Source organism: Bombina bombina, chromosome 1, assembly GCF_027579735.1.
Source record: "Bombina bombina isolate aBomBom1 chromosome 1, aBomBom1.pri, whole genome shotgun sequence".
Taxonomy (NCBI): Eukaryota; Metazoa; Chordata; class Amphibia; order Anura; family Bombinatoridae; genus Bombina; species Bombina bombina.
This window is the reverse complement of record NC_069499.1, coordinates 1,053,608,043-1,053,622,321: the sequence shown is the minus strand read 5'-3', so window position 1 is coordinate 1,053,622,321 and position 14,279 is coordinate 1,053,608,043. Positions and strand designations below refer to the sequence as shown.

Below are 14,279 nucleotides of genomic sequence, written 5' to 3'. Positions count from 1 at the left end.
ACACCTTTTATCTTCTTCTTATTATTATTATTATTATTTTAAACCTCAATAGTGTTTGTTCTTTTCTATTTTAACGGAAATTTACATTTAGTGCAGCTTTTAAATAAAACTTTTCCATATTGGTATGGTATTAAATTGTTAATGATTTATTAAGGTAATTAAAACTATATGCAAAATTAGAATTGTATCTTGTTCAGAATTGATATATTTAAGACTTGTTTTAACATGTTTTAATTATTCTTTCTTTTTTTTTTACAGGTTAATTGTATTTAATCACGGTATTCATCTTTACAGTTTTATTCATCAACTAAACTCATAAACTTAAAAAAGGCTTATTTTGGGCAAGAATGGAAAACCATACCTTGTCTTTAGGAATGCATGTTATCAATGAAACTGATCTAAATCAAACAATAGGTAACATGCCCCAGAATGAGCTAGAGGTTCAAGTTGTTACAATATTTCTAGTTCTTCTGATTTGCGGGGTAGGAATTGCTGGGAATATAATGGTAGTTTTGGTGGTCTTAAGGACCAAACATATGATGACACCAACAAACTGTTATTTAGTTAGCTTAGCAATTGCCGATCTTATTGTCCTACTAGCTGCGGGTCTTCCCAATATTTCTGAAGTGGTTGCCTCTTGGGTGTATGGCTATGCTGGTTGTTTATGCATCACCTATCTCCAGTATCTGGGAATCAACATCTCAGCTTGCTCAATAACAGCTTTTACAATAGAAAGGTACATCGCTATTTGCCATTCAATTAAAGCTCAGTTTATCTGCACGGTGTCCAGAGCCAAAAAAATTATTGCTTCTGTGTGGATGTTCACTTCTTTGTATTGTGTGATGTGGTTCTTCTTGGTAGACACAAAGGAAGTTAAGTTTGCTGATGGTGTGCAAGTTAGCTGTGGCTACAGAGTCTCCAGGAACATGTACACCCCAATCTACTTTCTGGACTTTACAATTTTCTATGTGATTCCTTTGGTGTTGGCAACAGTTCTTTATGGATTGATAGCAAGGATATTGTTTATGAATCCTCTACCATCAAACCCTCAGGATCTTAGCAGAATGAGTTCTAAGCATCACGGAAAACCCTATAATTCAATCAAGCTTTCTTGTAAAGGAAACAAAACCACAGTGAGCTCAAGAAAACAAGTAAGGAATCCTAGATTACTACAATATATATGCTTAGGTTTATTTTTTCTTATAAAGAGGTGTCTGATTTAAGGTGTAGTTTTAGTCTTTCTGTCTTAATGTGAACTTTGTTCCCTTTATCTTTTTAAGCATTACGCCAGTTGCATTCTGTACATATGTCTGAAGTAGCACAATACAGCCTGTGATGTCATATATACTGTGTATATATATATATATATATATATATATATATATATATATATATATATATATATATATATATATATATATATATATTGTATATACATACACACAACAAACACACACACAGACATGTAAAATGTAATATATTATTATATACACTTTGATAAAAACTCAAATGGACTGGAAATACAACATTACATTCATTATTAAAAAAATTGAAATTTAGGATTCATAAAAATATTATAAAGACTGCGGTTTTAGCTATCTCTTCAAGATCTTTCCCTAATGTTATTGATTTTAATGATAAAGCAAGTAAAGTAGTACCCTGACAGATTTATGGCAAAAGAGATGACTTCATTAAAATGCATGAAATGAAAACAATCTTTGTGCAGAGCGTCAGTGACACTGTCATGAACCTATGATTTGTTCACTGTAGGATTTATGATATCCTGCAAAGTCTTTAAACAATTTATGTTGTCAGAACCGTACTTGTGAAAGGGAGTGAACTCAATTACCAGTAAACATTTTGCAAACATAGAATCCTAAAGTTCTCAGATATTTTACAACTTGTAAGCTTTCTTGATGTGCTGCATTACTTACTGCATTAGTTATTTGTATGCTCTACCATGCAGAATTGTTGTACCTAGATATCATGCATTATTTCACATTTTACCAGGGCAGGACTATAGTTAAATCAATACTATTTTTACAACTTGATCCTAATGGAAATATTATTTTAACCATTATATAGTTTTCATTGTGTTTTATTGACACTTTGCTCTTTTTGGACATACCTTGAAACATTAGGCTATATCAGCTATCTATTGAAATTAAAGGCAATTTGTTATTTAAGTCCTGCAAATGTGGCCCCTGTATTTTTCACAAGGCTGTTCAATGCTGTTATCATTGGATTTATAAAAAAAAAAAAAAACTGTTTAAATCCAATTTAAATATGTGCAGTAGCCCCAGGCAATGAGAACAAAGGGACAGACTAAACACAATATAGTTTTAAAAAAAAAAAAAAAAGAGTGTCTGTGGGTGGTATATTTTACTGTACTTCTTGCTGTTGTCCTTTAACTATACCTGCCATCCTCAGCAAGCAAGCTTAACCTTCTAGATGAGTGATCAGCCTATTTATGTAAAAACTCACATCTCCCCTCATCTCTGCCTAATATTCCCAGATAGCTCTGCAGTATGAGTGATATCACAATGAGGACCTTTGGGAATCAGCTGAGTTGAGGTAGATCCCAATGGCAGGCAGAAAGGTAGAGAGACTTGAAACAAACTCGGAATGAACCAAATAGGACCACCTAAGCAACACTCAAAAGGCTCTACCAGAGGTTTTAGAGACAATAAGTGTGTTGGCATGAAATAACTTTTTGCCTATATGTGCTGAGCTGGAACTAGAAATGTTTGTCTTTTGTGTACCTGTTAACTCCTTATAGTACCTGCTGGTTTGTTGCCTTCATGCTGTGACTGTTGAGCTCTTATCCCCTTTTGAACTTGCTGGTCTCTTCACCAAATATAGTACCTGATTCTTCATTGACTAAACAGACCTGTTACCTTTATTCATTTTTTCACATTTCAGTATTAAAACTATATATAATATAGCAGCCATATAGTGTTGCAGCATTCCTACTTTCTGTGTATTTATATACATTGTTTCCAAATGTTGCAAAGTATATATTATATACACTAAAATTCAGCCTTCCAATCCAAGTTTTTCATTTGTGTAATATTATAACATTAACATTATCTTATTCTTTGTAGTTTGTTCAATTAGACTTCTAAATGGTTTTTACAAAGTAGTTAAATTATTTCTATCACTCCCTATGACTCATGCTGCATTTTCATAATTATAAAGGCTTCTAAGTTTCTATTGCTGCTTCACATTATCGACTGCTACCTGCCTTTTGTACTTGCTGGTCTGTGACCTGCCTGTATTACCTGTTGCTCTGTTACCTCCTCCATATCTTATTTGCTGGTCTGTTTTCTGTCTATTATATATGTTGGTGTGTTAAGTAATTGATACCATACCTGATGTCTTTTTATTCTGTGCCAACTGCTCATTAGTTTTTCTAATGTTTAAAGTCATTCTGTCGGGAGAAATATGACTGAAGAGGGAAATCAAGATAAATTATGGTGATGCATTCTTCCTGTGTTTAAAATATGCATATCCTTTCTCAAAGCAGATAACTAGAATTGGCATATGCTAACCTGGGCCACATGTTTCCCACAACTAATCTGTAGATTAAAGGGACAGTCAACACCAGAATTTTTGTTGTTTAAAAAAAAAAGATAATCCCTTTATTACCCATTCCCCAGTTTTGCATAACCAACACTGTTATAGAAATACACTTTTTACCTCTGTGATTATCTTATATCTATGCTTCTACAAATTGCCCCCTTATTTCAGTTCTTTTGACAGACTTGCATTTTAGCCAAACGGTGCTCACTCCAGGGAAACGTCACGTGCATGAGCTCAATGTTATCTACATGAAACACATGAACTAATACCCTCTGGTGGTCAAAATGCATTCAGATTAGAGGCAGTCTTCAAGGTCTAAGAAATTAGCATATCAACCTCCTAGGTTTAGCTTTCAATTAAGAATACCAAGAGAACAAAACAAAATTGGTGCTAAAAGTAAATTGGAAAGTTGTTTAAAATTACATTCCCTATTTATATCATGAAACTTTTTTTTTGGACTTGACTGTCCCTTTAAAGCCCATGTATCTCCAAGTTTGTATACTATTTTCTCCCATTCAATCATTCATACATTTTATCAACATTATGTACTGTACATATATAAGTTAGTGGCATCGCATCAAACAATCTTTTTTTCAGCTTTTTTACTTTATAATTGTTCAAAAACATATTAATAATATAAGTAAATTGTAAAGATCTTTTTTATTTTAATTGTATCCTTTATCCAGATAACACAAGGTTAATTTGACTCCCAAGCACATTTAACAAAATAATGTGACCAACAGATGGTGTCCATGTCTGCCATACTTGTTCCTGATACAACACCTATTATTCTGCTTCTAACATAATTTAAGATTAATGATAAATCACTGTTTGATTTCATAATCAGAATTCAGTAAGTGGGTTGAAAGAAAAGAAAAATACAAGAAATGGAGGTTCAGCTACTAAAATATCAGTGAAACTTGTTGCTTTAAAAACTTACTTAGAGGCTCCCAGTTTAGCACTTTGATTAGGTTAGGCTGGGACACCCAGTGACATGGTCTGGGAAAGCAGGAAGGGCAGACAGTCCCTCCTCATGCATATGAAAATACCCTTTACACAACCAAGAACCTGTAGACATCAGTATACATCTAAAACTTTGGGGCTTGGTTAGAAGTCTTTAAAAAAATTAATCCTGTTATAAATACAAACTTCAGACTAAAACCTTACATTAACACAACCGTTAGTCCAATTTTGTAACTGACAGCAGAACACATTTGTATAATCAACCAAAAAAACCCACAAACTGTTTCAAAAGAGGTAGAACTACAAGGAGGTAGACTATCACTGTTAATAACATTATGTTATTCACTCTTTTAGAAACTTTGCATTCAAATGCAAAAATGACAACATGAACACATGCTTCTGACTGAGGCTGGCTCTCTTTTTGAAAGCTATTTTGCCTGCAGCAGAGAAGAGGCGCTCAGATGGTGTTGAAGTTCCTGAGATGCATAAGTAGGGTTTTGACAATTTCACAAAGGTGGGATATTTTGTTAACTCTCCACCAATGCAAGGGGCCTCTTAACAAAGTAAGCCTGGACTTCATTCTAACATAAAAATATCCTGAATATCTATATGCAATAGTAAATAACCAGCTATAAAGGTTAGGGGGAAAAAAAATCTAGTCTGCACTTAAAATAGCAGATACATACTTAAAGAGGTTGAATTTGGCAAATATTTCAATTAATTAAAAATATAAAAAAAACAAGAAAAGTCAAAAGTGCTAAGGACTATATATCAATAACAGGACAAATGTGAAATAGTCGTTTTAAAGGAGTAATCCGGAAACTAGCAGGTAGTTTAAAATGTCCTTTATTAGAAATTATTTTAAAACATATTTGCAGCTTCAGCTCCAGTTACAGTCATTCAATCTCAGGTAGGCTTGTCACTAATGCTGACATGTTTCGGCTACTTCTGCCGTAATCATAGCTTAATTAGTGACAGCCAAGCCTCTCCTTAAATAGCTGATGCCCTCATTTAATAGGTTAAATGAAAATGACATCTTATCCAATACCTTATTTTTACTTATTTGAAAATGTACTGTTAGCCCTATCCTGGACTTAACCTTATAACTAAACATCAAGTGCTATCTTTAACTATGTTTGAACTAAGGATATATATATATACCTTCTTGTATTTATATATTTTCTGTACACTTTTATCAATTCTTTCAACCACATTTTTCTTTAACTAACATCCTTACTTGATTGATTTGGAAACATGTAAGATAGTATGCATAATGGTGTACTTAACAATATTATCAGAGACACCAGCAAGATGACTATGGGAAGTATTAAACATTAGTACGCTTACATATGATCTTTCAATTCAATACATACAATAGTCCACCAACTTTTTGTGTAAAAAATCTACATATATTTCACATTTTTTCATGTTGTTAATTATGATAAATATAAAAAATTAATGTAAATATATATTTTGTAAAATGTACTTCCTATCTTTGCATAACTCTTCACTAAGTTTAATTCCAATAATTTATTAAATCATATTCACTGTTTAGACCCATTGGCTTCCTAGTTTTCAATCTCAGGATCCAATATGCTTCTTGTCTAGCCAGAGTTTTGTCCCTATCTCCAGCCCTTTTTGGTATGGGGATATCTTCCACTATGGTCCACTTTAGGCTTTTAGGGTCCTTATTGCGTCTATATTTAAAGTGCGTGACCAGGGGTGTTGTTAGTGTGCCTGACTTTATATTCCCTACATGCTCTCGTATGCGTGACCTGACTTCTCTTGAGGTCATGCCAATGTATTGAATTTTGCAAAATGAGCAAGTTAGTAAGTAGACAGCATAAGTTTGTCTACAATTGTAGCATCTATTATGTGAAAATGCTTCATTAGTGACCTCACTATGGAATCCATTGCCCTGTTTCACATGTGAGCAGGCAATGCAATCTATATTGTGACATTTGTATACTCCTTTGGTGTCTAACCATGAACTTTGTCTGCCCTGGTTAATGCTCTTTAAATTTGTGGGTGCTACTCTATTACCAATAGTTAGACCCCTTTTGAAAGCAAACTTACAGCCCTTCCTCACTTTATCAGCTAGATCTTCATCTGTTGTAAGCATGGGGAAATGTTTTGAAATTATATCACAAATTTGGCCATATTGTTCACTATAAGTAGTCAAAAATGTTACTCCTTGTTTGTTAAACCTGGTGTTTGAGGTTCTACTTCTGTCTTTTTTTAACAATAATTCACTTCTATTGCGTTCTACAATTTCCTTCTTTACCCCTTCTACCATCTTTCTTGGGTATTCCCTAGATACTAACCTCTCTGTCAGCTCATTAGCATGTCTACTGAATGTTTCTTTCTCAGAACTGTTCCTTAACATCCTTATGAATTGTCCTTTGGTGATGGCCTTAAATACTCTTTTTGGGTGACTGCTCTTTGCATGTAAGATAGTATTCTTTGCAGTTTTCTTCCTATAGACTTGGGTTTCAATATGTCCCCCGTCTGCATCGGGGACTCCTCTCAGAGTAATGTCTAGATAATTTATACTAGTTCTATTTGATTCATATGTAAAGCTAAGGCCTTTGGTGTTTACATTTAAATCCTCCATAAAGTCTTTCAACTCATATTCATTCCCTTTCCAAATCAGTATCAGGTCATCTATAAAGCGTTTGTAGAAAACTATTTTGTCCCTATGCGAGTTCCCCTCTCCAAAGATGTGGAACTGCTCCCACCACCCCATATAGAGGTTAGCGTTGGATGGTGCAAATTTAGCACCCATAGCAGTTCCACATCTTTGGAGAAAGAACTCACCATCAAAACAAAAATAGTTATGTGTAAGTAAATAGTCTGTTACTTTGAGAATGTAATCACAAAATTCATTGCTAAAATGACCTGATCTGATTAGGAAATACTCTATTGCCTTTAGTCCCTCTGTGTGCGGTATGGAGGAATAAAGAGACTTTACCTCTACTGTAAACCATAGCATATCACTGTTCCAATTTTGCTCACTTAACAGGCCCAATAGATGTTTGGTATCTTGTAAGTGACTTAGTAACTCTTCTACAAATGGTGGCAAAATGGCATCTAGCCATTGCGACAATCTTTCATTTAGGGAACCTATTCCACTGATTATTGGTCTGCCTTGTATAGGGGACCCAACCTTATGTATCTTTGGAAGATGGTTAAATACAGGCCTCACTGGATTTGGTACCTTTAGATATTCCATGGTTTTCTCATCGATAATACCTATATATTTCCACTCATCCAATAATAACAATAATTCCCTTTCATATTTCAATGTGGGATCACCTTTCAACAGAAAATAACAGGACAAAGCCTTACACATTTATATATACAGTACATATAATCAGCAATAGCATGCAAGTGTGCAAATAGATAATAGTGCACATCAATTATTATTATCAGGTATTTATAAAGTGCCAGCAGGTTACGCAGCGCTATACAAGAAATAATGGAACATTACAGGGATGCATTAAATGCACAAACAAACAAGTACAATGTTGGGGTACATTACAGTTGTAGGTGCAATAATTGAGTTATACAAAAGGAGAGGAATGCTCTGCCCTTGAGCACAATCAGTAGTAGTTCACTTTAAATACAAAGTGGCCTACAGGTAGAGAGGCTCTCAAGCTTACAATCTAAAGGAGAGGGAATGGACACAAAAGGTATGGAGAAGGGAAATATGTTTGATTTAAAGCAGTGTAAACTGAGAGTGAGCGAAGTGTGTGGTGAGTAAATGAGGGTTGGAAAATAGAATATGGTAAAGTGTCAGTACAGAGGCTGTGAGTGTGAAGTATTGTCTCTATCCTGGTTCATTAGTGACAGCTGTACCTAATTGCTGTTAGGAGGTGTTTATATATTAAGGTAAACACCAGGGTGGGTGGTGAAGAGAGGATTGGATGGCTAATGTTTGCAGAGAGGCTGGAATACTGATTGTTTGAGTGTAATCTGTGTGAGAAAGAGAGTTGTAAGTTAAAACTTCCTGTTGATAAGGTGTGTGGGGGTGTAGCCTGAAAAAGAGCAGAGGGGGAGAGGGGAATGTTAAAGGTTAAAACCAATTCTATCTTAGCCCAACAGATATAAGAAGAAAATGCACTCATTGAGGCCTATTTATCAAATGTCTGTCGGACCTGATCTGACAGTGCGGATCAGGTCTGACAGACCTCGCTGAATGCGGAGAGCAATACGCTCTCCTTATTCAGCATTGCACCAGCAGCTCAGAAGAGATGCTTGTGCAACGCCACCCCCTGCAGACTCGCGGCCAATCAGCCACCAGCAGCGAGGTGTCAATCAACCCAATTGTACTCGATCTGGTTGAATTATGGCGATTCCTGTACGCCTGCTCAGAGCAGTCAGACAGGGTTATGGAGCAGCAGTCTTTAGACCGCTGCTTCATAACTGCTGTTTCTGGCGAGTCTGAAGACTCGCCAGAAACACGGGCCCACAAGCTCCATACGGAGCTTGATAAATGGGCCTCATTGTCTTGATTGGAGATAACAAGTTCCATCAATATAGGGCTAGGTATAAATAACAAGCTCTGCATTATATCATGGAAAGCATAGTCCCAAATCACCTTATTAACAATCCAAATGATGACTTATATTTTCTTTCTGGGTTGCACATAAGCTAAGACCAGTTGTAAACTTATATTGTCCGGAAAAAGTGTAGACGTCCTTTTGGCTAAGGGCATAACCATAAACACAATACCATGTGCAGGAGCTCATTGGAGTGAAGCAGCTGGTGCTATGCACGGACCAAATAATTGCAAATCAACTAAGTGATTATGAGATTCGTTGACAACTATTTTCATGATCGATTATTATCGATTATATTGATTAGTTGTTGCAGCTCTAAAGCAAAATCTAGTGTACAATGTGTCTTTAAGGAGATAGAGATCCTTTCCTATGCATAATAGTATGGGAAAAGGAAAATGATCACTTTTAAGTTTAAATTACATACTTTTCAGCATAACAATCTTAAAAATTAAAAGAATTATTTTAAGAGTCTCAGTTTCTGTTAAATTATGAATAGAGCGAGAGAGGGTGATAGATAAAGGGAAAGAGAGAAAAAGAGGTTCATGGCTTAAATATGTACAATAAATGCATTTAATTGATAAAAATCACATTTAAATGCTTTCCTTTTAATCATGATATACTACTTACATAATCTGAGCAAGCTGCTCAGCATTTTAATATTTATGTGCTGTACAGTTTTTCCTAGAAATTTCAGTACTTCTGTGAACAGTTTTAGTCAGTGCTGAAGAAAAACAATGGACTGTAGTCTCTACATAAAATAGCTTTGACTGCAATTTTTTTGTATGATGGCTCCCTTTTAGCATCCATAGAACAAGAGACTCATACATAATGTCCTTAAATGTATTGTACAAAATGAAGAATTCCCTATGCCTGATAAACATGGCCAACCAAGTAAGGTGCTGCTGGACTCAGCTGTTCTAGCACGTACACCTGTATCATAAAAGTACAAATGTTAGAGCCCTACATGCCTACCTATGACTAATCCATAACTTATCAGAGGCTGACCTTGACCAGATACAGCAATTAACCCTGTCCACAAATCATAGACTATAGTAACAATCTTTAATAGTGCCTTACTGAGCTCCTATCATATCTGAATAATCTGTTTTTAAACTCTTGACCATATTTCCTTAATCCTTATTGGATATCTCAGCCTCCAGCAAGGTTACCTCATAAGCAAGCACTATCTCTGGAAGCAGGTGCACTGGTATATGTAGACATTCACAGTAAAATATATCATTACAACAGAATAACAATTTTAATGTTCTTTTAAATCAACTGATAAAAAACTTTATTAAAATAGGCTTAACCCCTTAAGGACCAGGCATTTCAGACTAAAACTTCCCCTAAAGACCAGATCATTTTTAGCATTTTTGCCATCACTCCATTTAAACAGAAATAGAGCCTTTTTTAACTTAGTGCAACCGGCTGGTCTGTCTGAATTCCCATGCCGCTAAGACACTCTGTTCAAGCTGTAAGAAATATGTGTGAAACAGGGATTCCAGTGTCTCTAGCAAAGTTGGATCTACAGGCTCCATCCTGTGAACGTTCTTCAGCGCAACCGGCTGGTCTGTCTGAATTATCAGTATAATTGGGGGGGTAGAGGGAGGTATAGGCTGTTCCTAGGCCTCTGCTGTGTACCTTCTCTAATTAGGACTGCCTATGCTTTGTAAGGTATACAAGTCACCTAGATCTGTTCTATAAGTAGTAAACATTACATTCCTCTTGACAAGAGCCAGATCTACAGTTCTTAGGAGGGATAAACAGCAGATTAATTGACTCTAGTGTTCAGACATAACTAAATAGCAGCCATCTTGGTCATTGGTCGGACATGCCCCGCCCCCCATACTGGCAAATATTTTAAAATAATTTTCAAAAATAGGCAAATTTAGTTACATAGCTATGCTGTCTGCAGAGGTCTGATCCATTCCCCTTATCAGTGTTTAGCATCAGAAACACAGGCATTGTATTTCAACTGAGTTCACAGCAGCTTATTTGTTTCTAGGCATGCTCCAGCAGAGAAGGAGTGTTAAAGTTTTGTATTCTACCAAGGTGGAGATAGATACAGCCATATAAGGATTTGTGTGGGGGAGTCAGAGCTGTAAAATTCAGAAACTTAAAAGAAAGGGTTAATGGCGAGGCACTGCAGTATAAATTTGCAGGTAAAGTAATTTAAGTACATATTATTATATTTTGTCTCTATCCCAACTTGTTTTATATCTCTTTAAGTACTGGCAGACAGTCTGCTGTTTTACACCATTTAAATATTTATTTTTTTAATTTTAATTTTTGTCCTTAGTGTGTGCCAGTACCCAGTTTTAAATATTTTAAATATATTTTAATAAAAAAAAAATCTGTAGTGTAGCTGCCCAACTCCCTCCCACCTCCCTAATTTACGCCTTTCCCCATCCATGATCCTTTCCCTACCCTCTAATTGTTCCCTCCACATAGGATCCCCCTCTACCTCATCCCCCCTTGCTCCTTCCCCTCCCTCCCCTGTAGCGTAGTGGTCCCACCCACTCCCACCCCTCCCGCACCCTCCAGCGATGGGCCGCCCACACGCCTCCCTCCTTACCCTCCCACATCACCAATGATTGGCACCACCACTGCATCAGTAATTCTGCCCGTCTATTTCTGCACTACCTCACTCCTGGGGCATGCAGAAATAGCGAGATCTTGTTACTTTTAGCAAGATAGCAAGATGGCGGCAGAAAGAGGCCCAGGACAGCAACATCATACATGGTACAACGCTGGTCCTTAAGGGATTTACGACCAGCATCGTACAGGGTATGGCGCTGGTCTTTAAGGGGTTAAGGGACATTTTACACAATTGTTTTCTATCATGTATGTGAAAGAGCAGCTTTTACCCATACTATGATAAATGTTAAAGCAAAGCTTTAAAACGTCATTATTGGTTCTACTTCCTACTGTCTCTGGTCTATTGGTGCTGAGGAACACACCTCGGCAAATAGGACAAGAAAAAAAATATTTATACAGGATAAGAGTTTAAAAAATAAAATACTTTAACAAAGAAAAAAGTTGCCAATGTCCCGTTAATGATCTTTGGCAAATTATTATATTCATAGAATACATTTGTTATGTTGTATTTCCAATTGTTTTAATCACCCGTTTAATTAAATTAAAGATTATATAGATTTGATTGCATCTTTGTTTGGTTCCGTGCTTCTTTTTGATAGGACACAAATAATTGCAATGCTTTTCAAAAAAAGATGTTATTCCTTTAAGCATTATAGTAACCACAGCTTATATAGTAACTCGCTCATCTGGGTAAAATATAGCTACAACTCATTTCATTATAAACCACAGCTAAATGTCCTATTTGCATTCAGCAGATAACACATTGTTCTTGTCCAAATATGATTGCTTCTATGCCTTTCTACTACAAATCATGTTAACGCTGGGCAGTTAATTAGGAAGATATATCTTAGGCTGTATCTATATAATTTTGGAGGGCGGCACAGGACCAAGATTAATATAACTCCTGTTCATATGGTTACATGCAGTAAACACTTACATTTAAAATGTATGTTTTAACCTTTATTAATGTATAACTACTCTTAGATTTTTCTTGTAACTATTGGAACTAAAAGTCAGTTATGAAAAGCTTGTTAATTGTACTACCCATCTAAAATGAAAGTACTTTGCTCTAAGTGACCTTTTTTTTAATAAAATAAATGGTGAAAAAACAAAATTCGGTATGCAGCATCTGTTTTACAAGAAAGAAAGTAAAAAGCCTTTGCAAGAAAATAACAAAAGCAATGTTCAGGTGACCTATTTCATTGCTAACTACTAGTGGATTCAGTTGCAAGCTTTAAGGACACTGAGGTCCTATCACAGGCATTCTGGTGTACAAAAATAAACAAAACAAAAAACAAACAAAAAAAAACAATCAAATTTTGCAAGAAAAAATGTAGATGAAACAAATAAGGCTATTAAACCCTTAAGAGGTGCACACACGTAATGTGATACTAATTGTAGAGAAAATCCAGGAAGGTGGTGTAAATTCAATAGACGGCAGCTCTCCCAAAAGAGATAGTCGAACGATGATCCTGTGGAAACAGAAAGGAGGCACCTCATAGAGCAATATAGTCTATCATTAGCACAAGAAAAGGACAGACAAATACCAACTCACATTGATACAGGCACTCCCAGCACCATAAACAACGAGCCGGGACCTATTAGTCGCCCGACAGACTCAATCCCGATATTCAACAGTAGATCTCGTGAGGTGGCATCCGTCAATAAGGATTACTATCTCCGAAGACATCAGGAGATGTATCCCAGGTTAGAACACCAATCAACAGGAACCAAATGGGGTTGTGTCAATAATGAGGAATCAACTCATAAAGAAATATGCTCAGAGCAGGGGTAAATGATAAAAACTGTTTATTTAAAACAAGTAAAAGACAGAAACGCGTTTCTCGTCCGACAGTGCAATTTCATCAGGCTGTTAACATAAAATGATACCCTTTGCTCTATTTAAACCCACTTAGACCAATCACTGATCGATCTAGCTACACAATGTTTGGTAGGGTTAGACTGTCTAGCTGGTGGGGAATCTAGCACACCTGAAGTAAACTTTATCCCAAAGTTTAAAGAGTTATAGTTAGTTGTAGTAGGTGGCGCAAACCTAGTTGCTATTCCCAATGTGTCTTACTGTAAATATGTGTGATAATATGTGGGCTCAATATATGTTAATGTTTTGATGAGTACTATTTTATATTCTCTTTCAGAAAAAAATTGGATGTCGAAACTTGTTTAAGAAATAAATATGATCCTTTATTTGATTATGGTAAATTTACCCAATACTAGTGATGCTAAAAGTACAATTAAACAAAAATTATTACAAATTCCTTCAAAGTTTAAAAAATGACACCGGTGTCTCTATATATAAGAATGTACGTAATTTTCTAAAAAATATAAAAAATTAAATTAAAATAATATCATTTAAATCTTGCAATTAATACAGTTATAGGTTTATCACAAGTTGTAATTTCTAACAAAATGTTTGTAAATACAATATTATAGTGGATAAGACAATAGTTGCTGTATAGTTCATATAGGATACTTTGTTTCAAGTTCAGCTGTGCAATTGAGATCTTATCTTAGGTAACTATATATCAAATGTAGAGGTATGTTGGTGCGATTTTT

General features: G+C 35.5%; 1 protein-coding gene across 1 annotated transcript in view; it reads left to right on the top strand.

Moving 5' to 3' along the window:
• Positions 1-347: 347 nt before the first annotated feature.
• LOC128641073 (thyrotropin-releasing hormone receptor-like) overlaps positions 348-14,279 on the top strand; it is a 360,861-nt gene continuing 346,929 nt past the window's right edge. The window contains exon 1 of the mRNA XM_053693627.1: positions 348-1,151. Within this exon, the coding sequence (XP_053549602.1) occupies positions 348-1,151 (804 nt within the window). The remainder of the gene's footprint in view (positions 1,152-14,279) is intronic.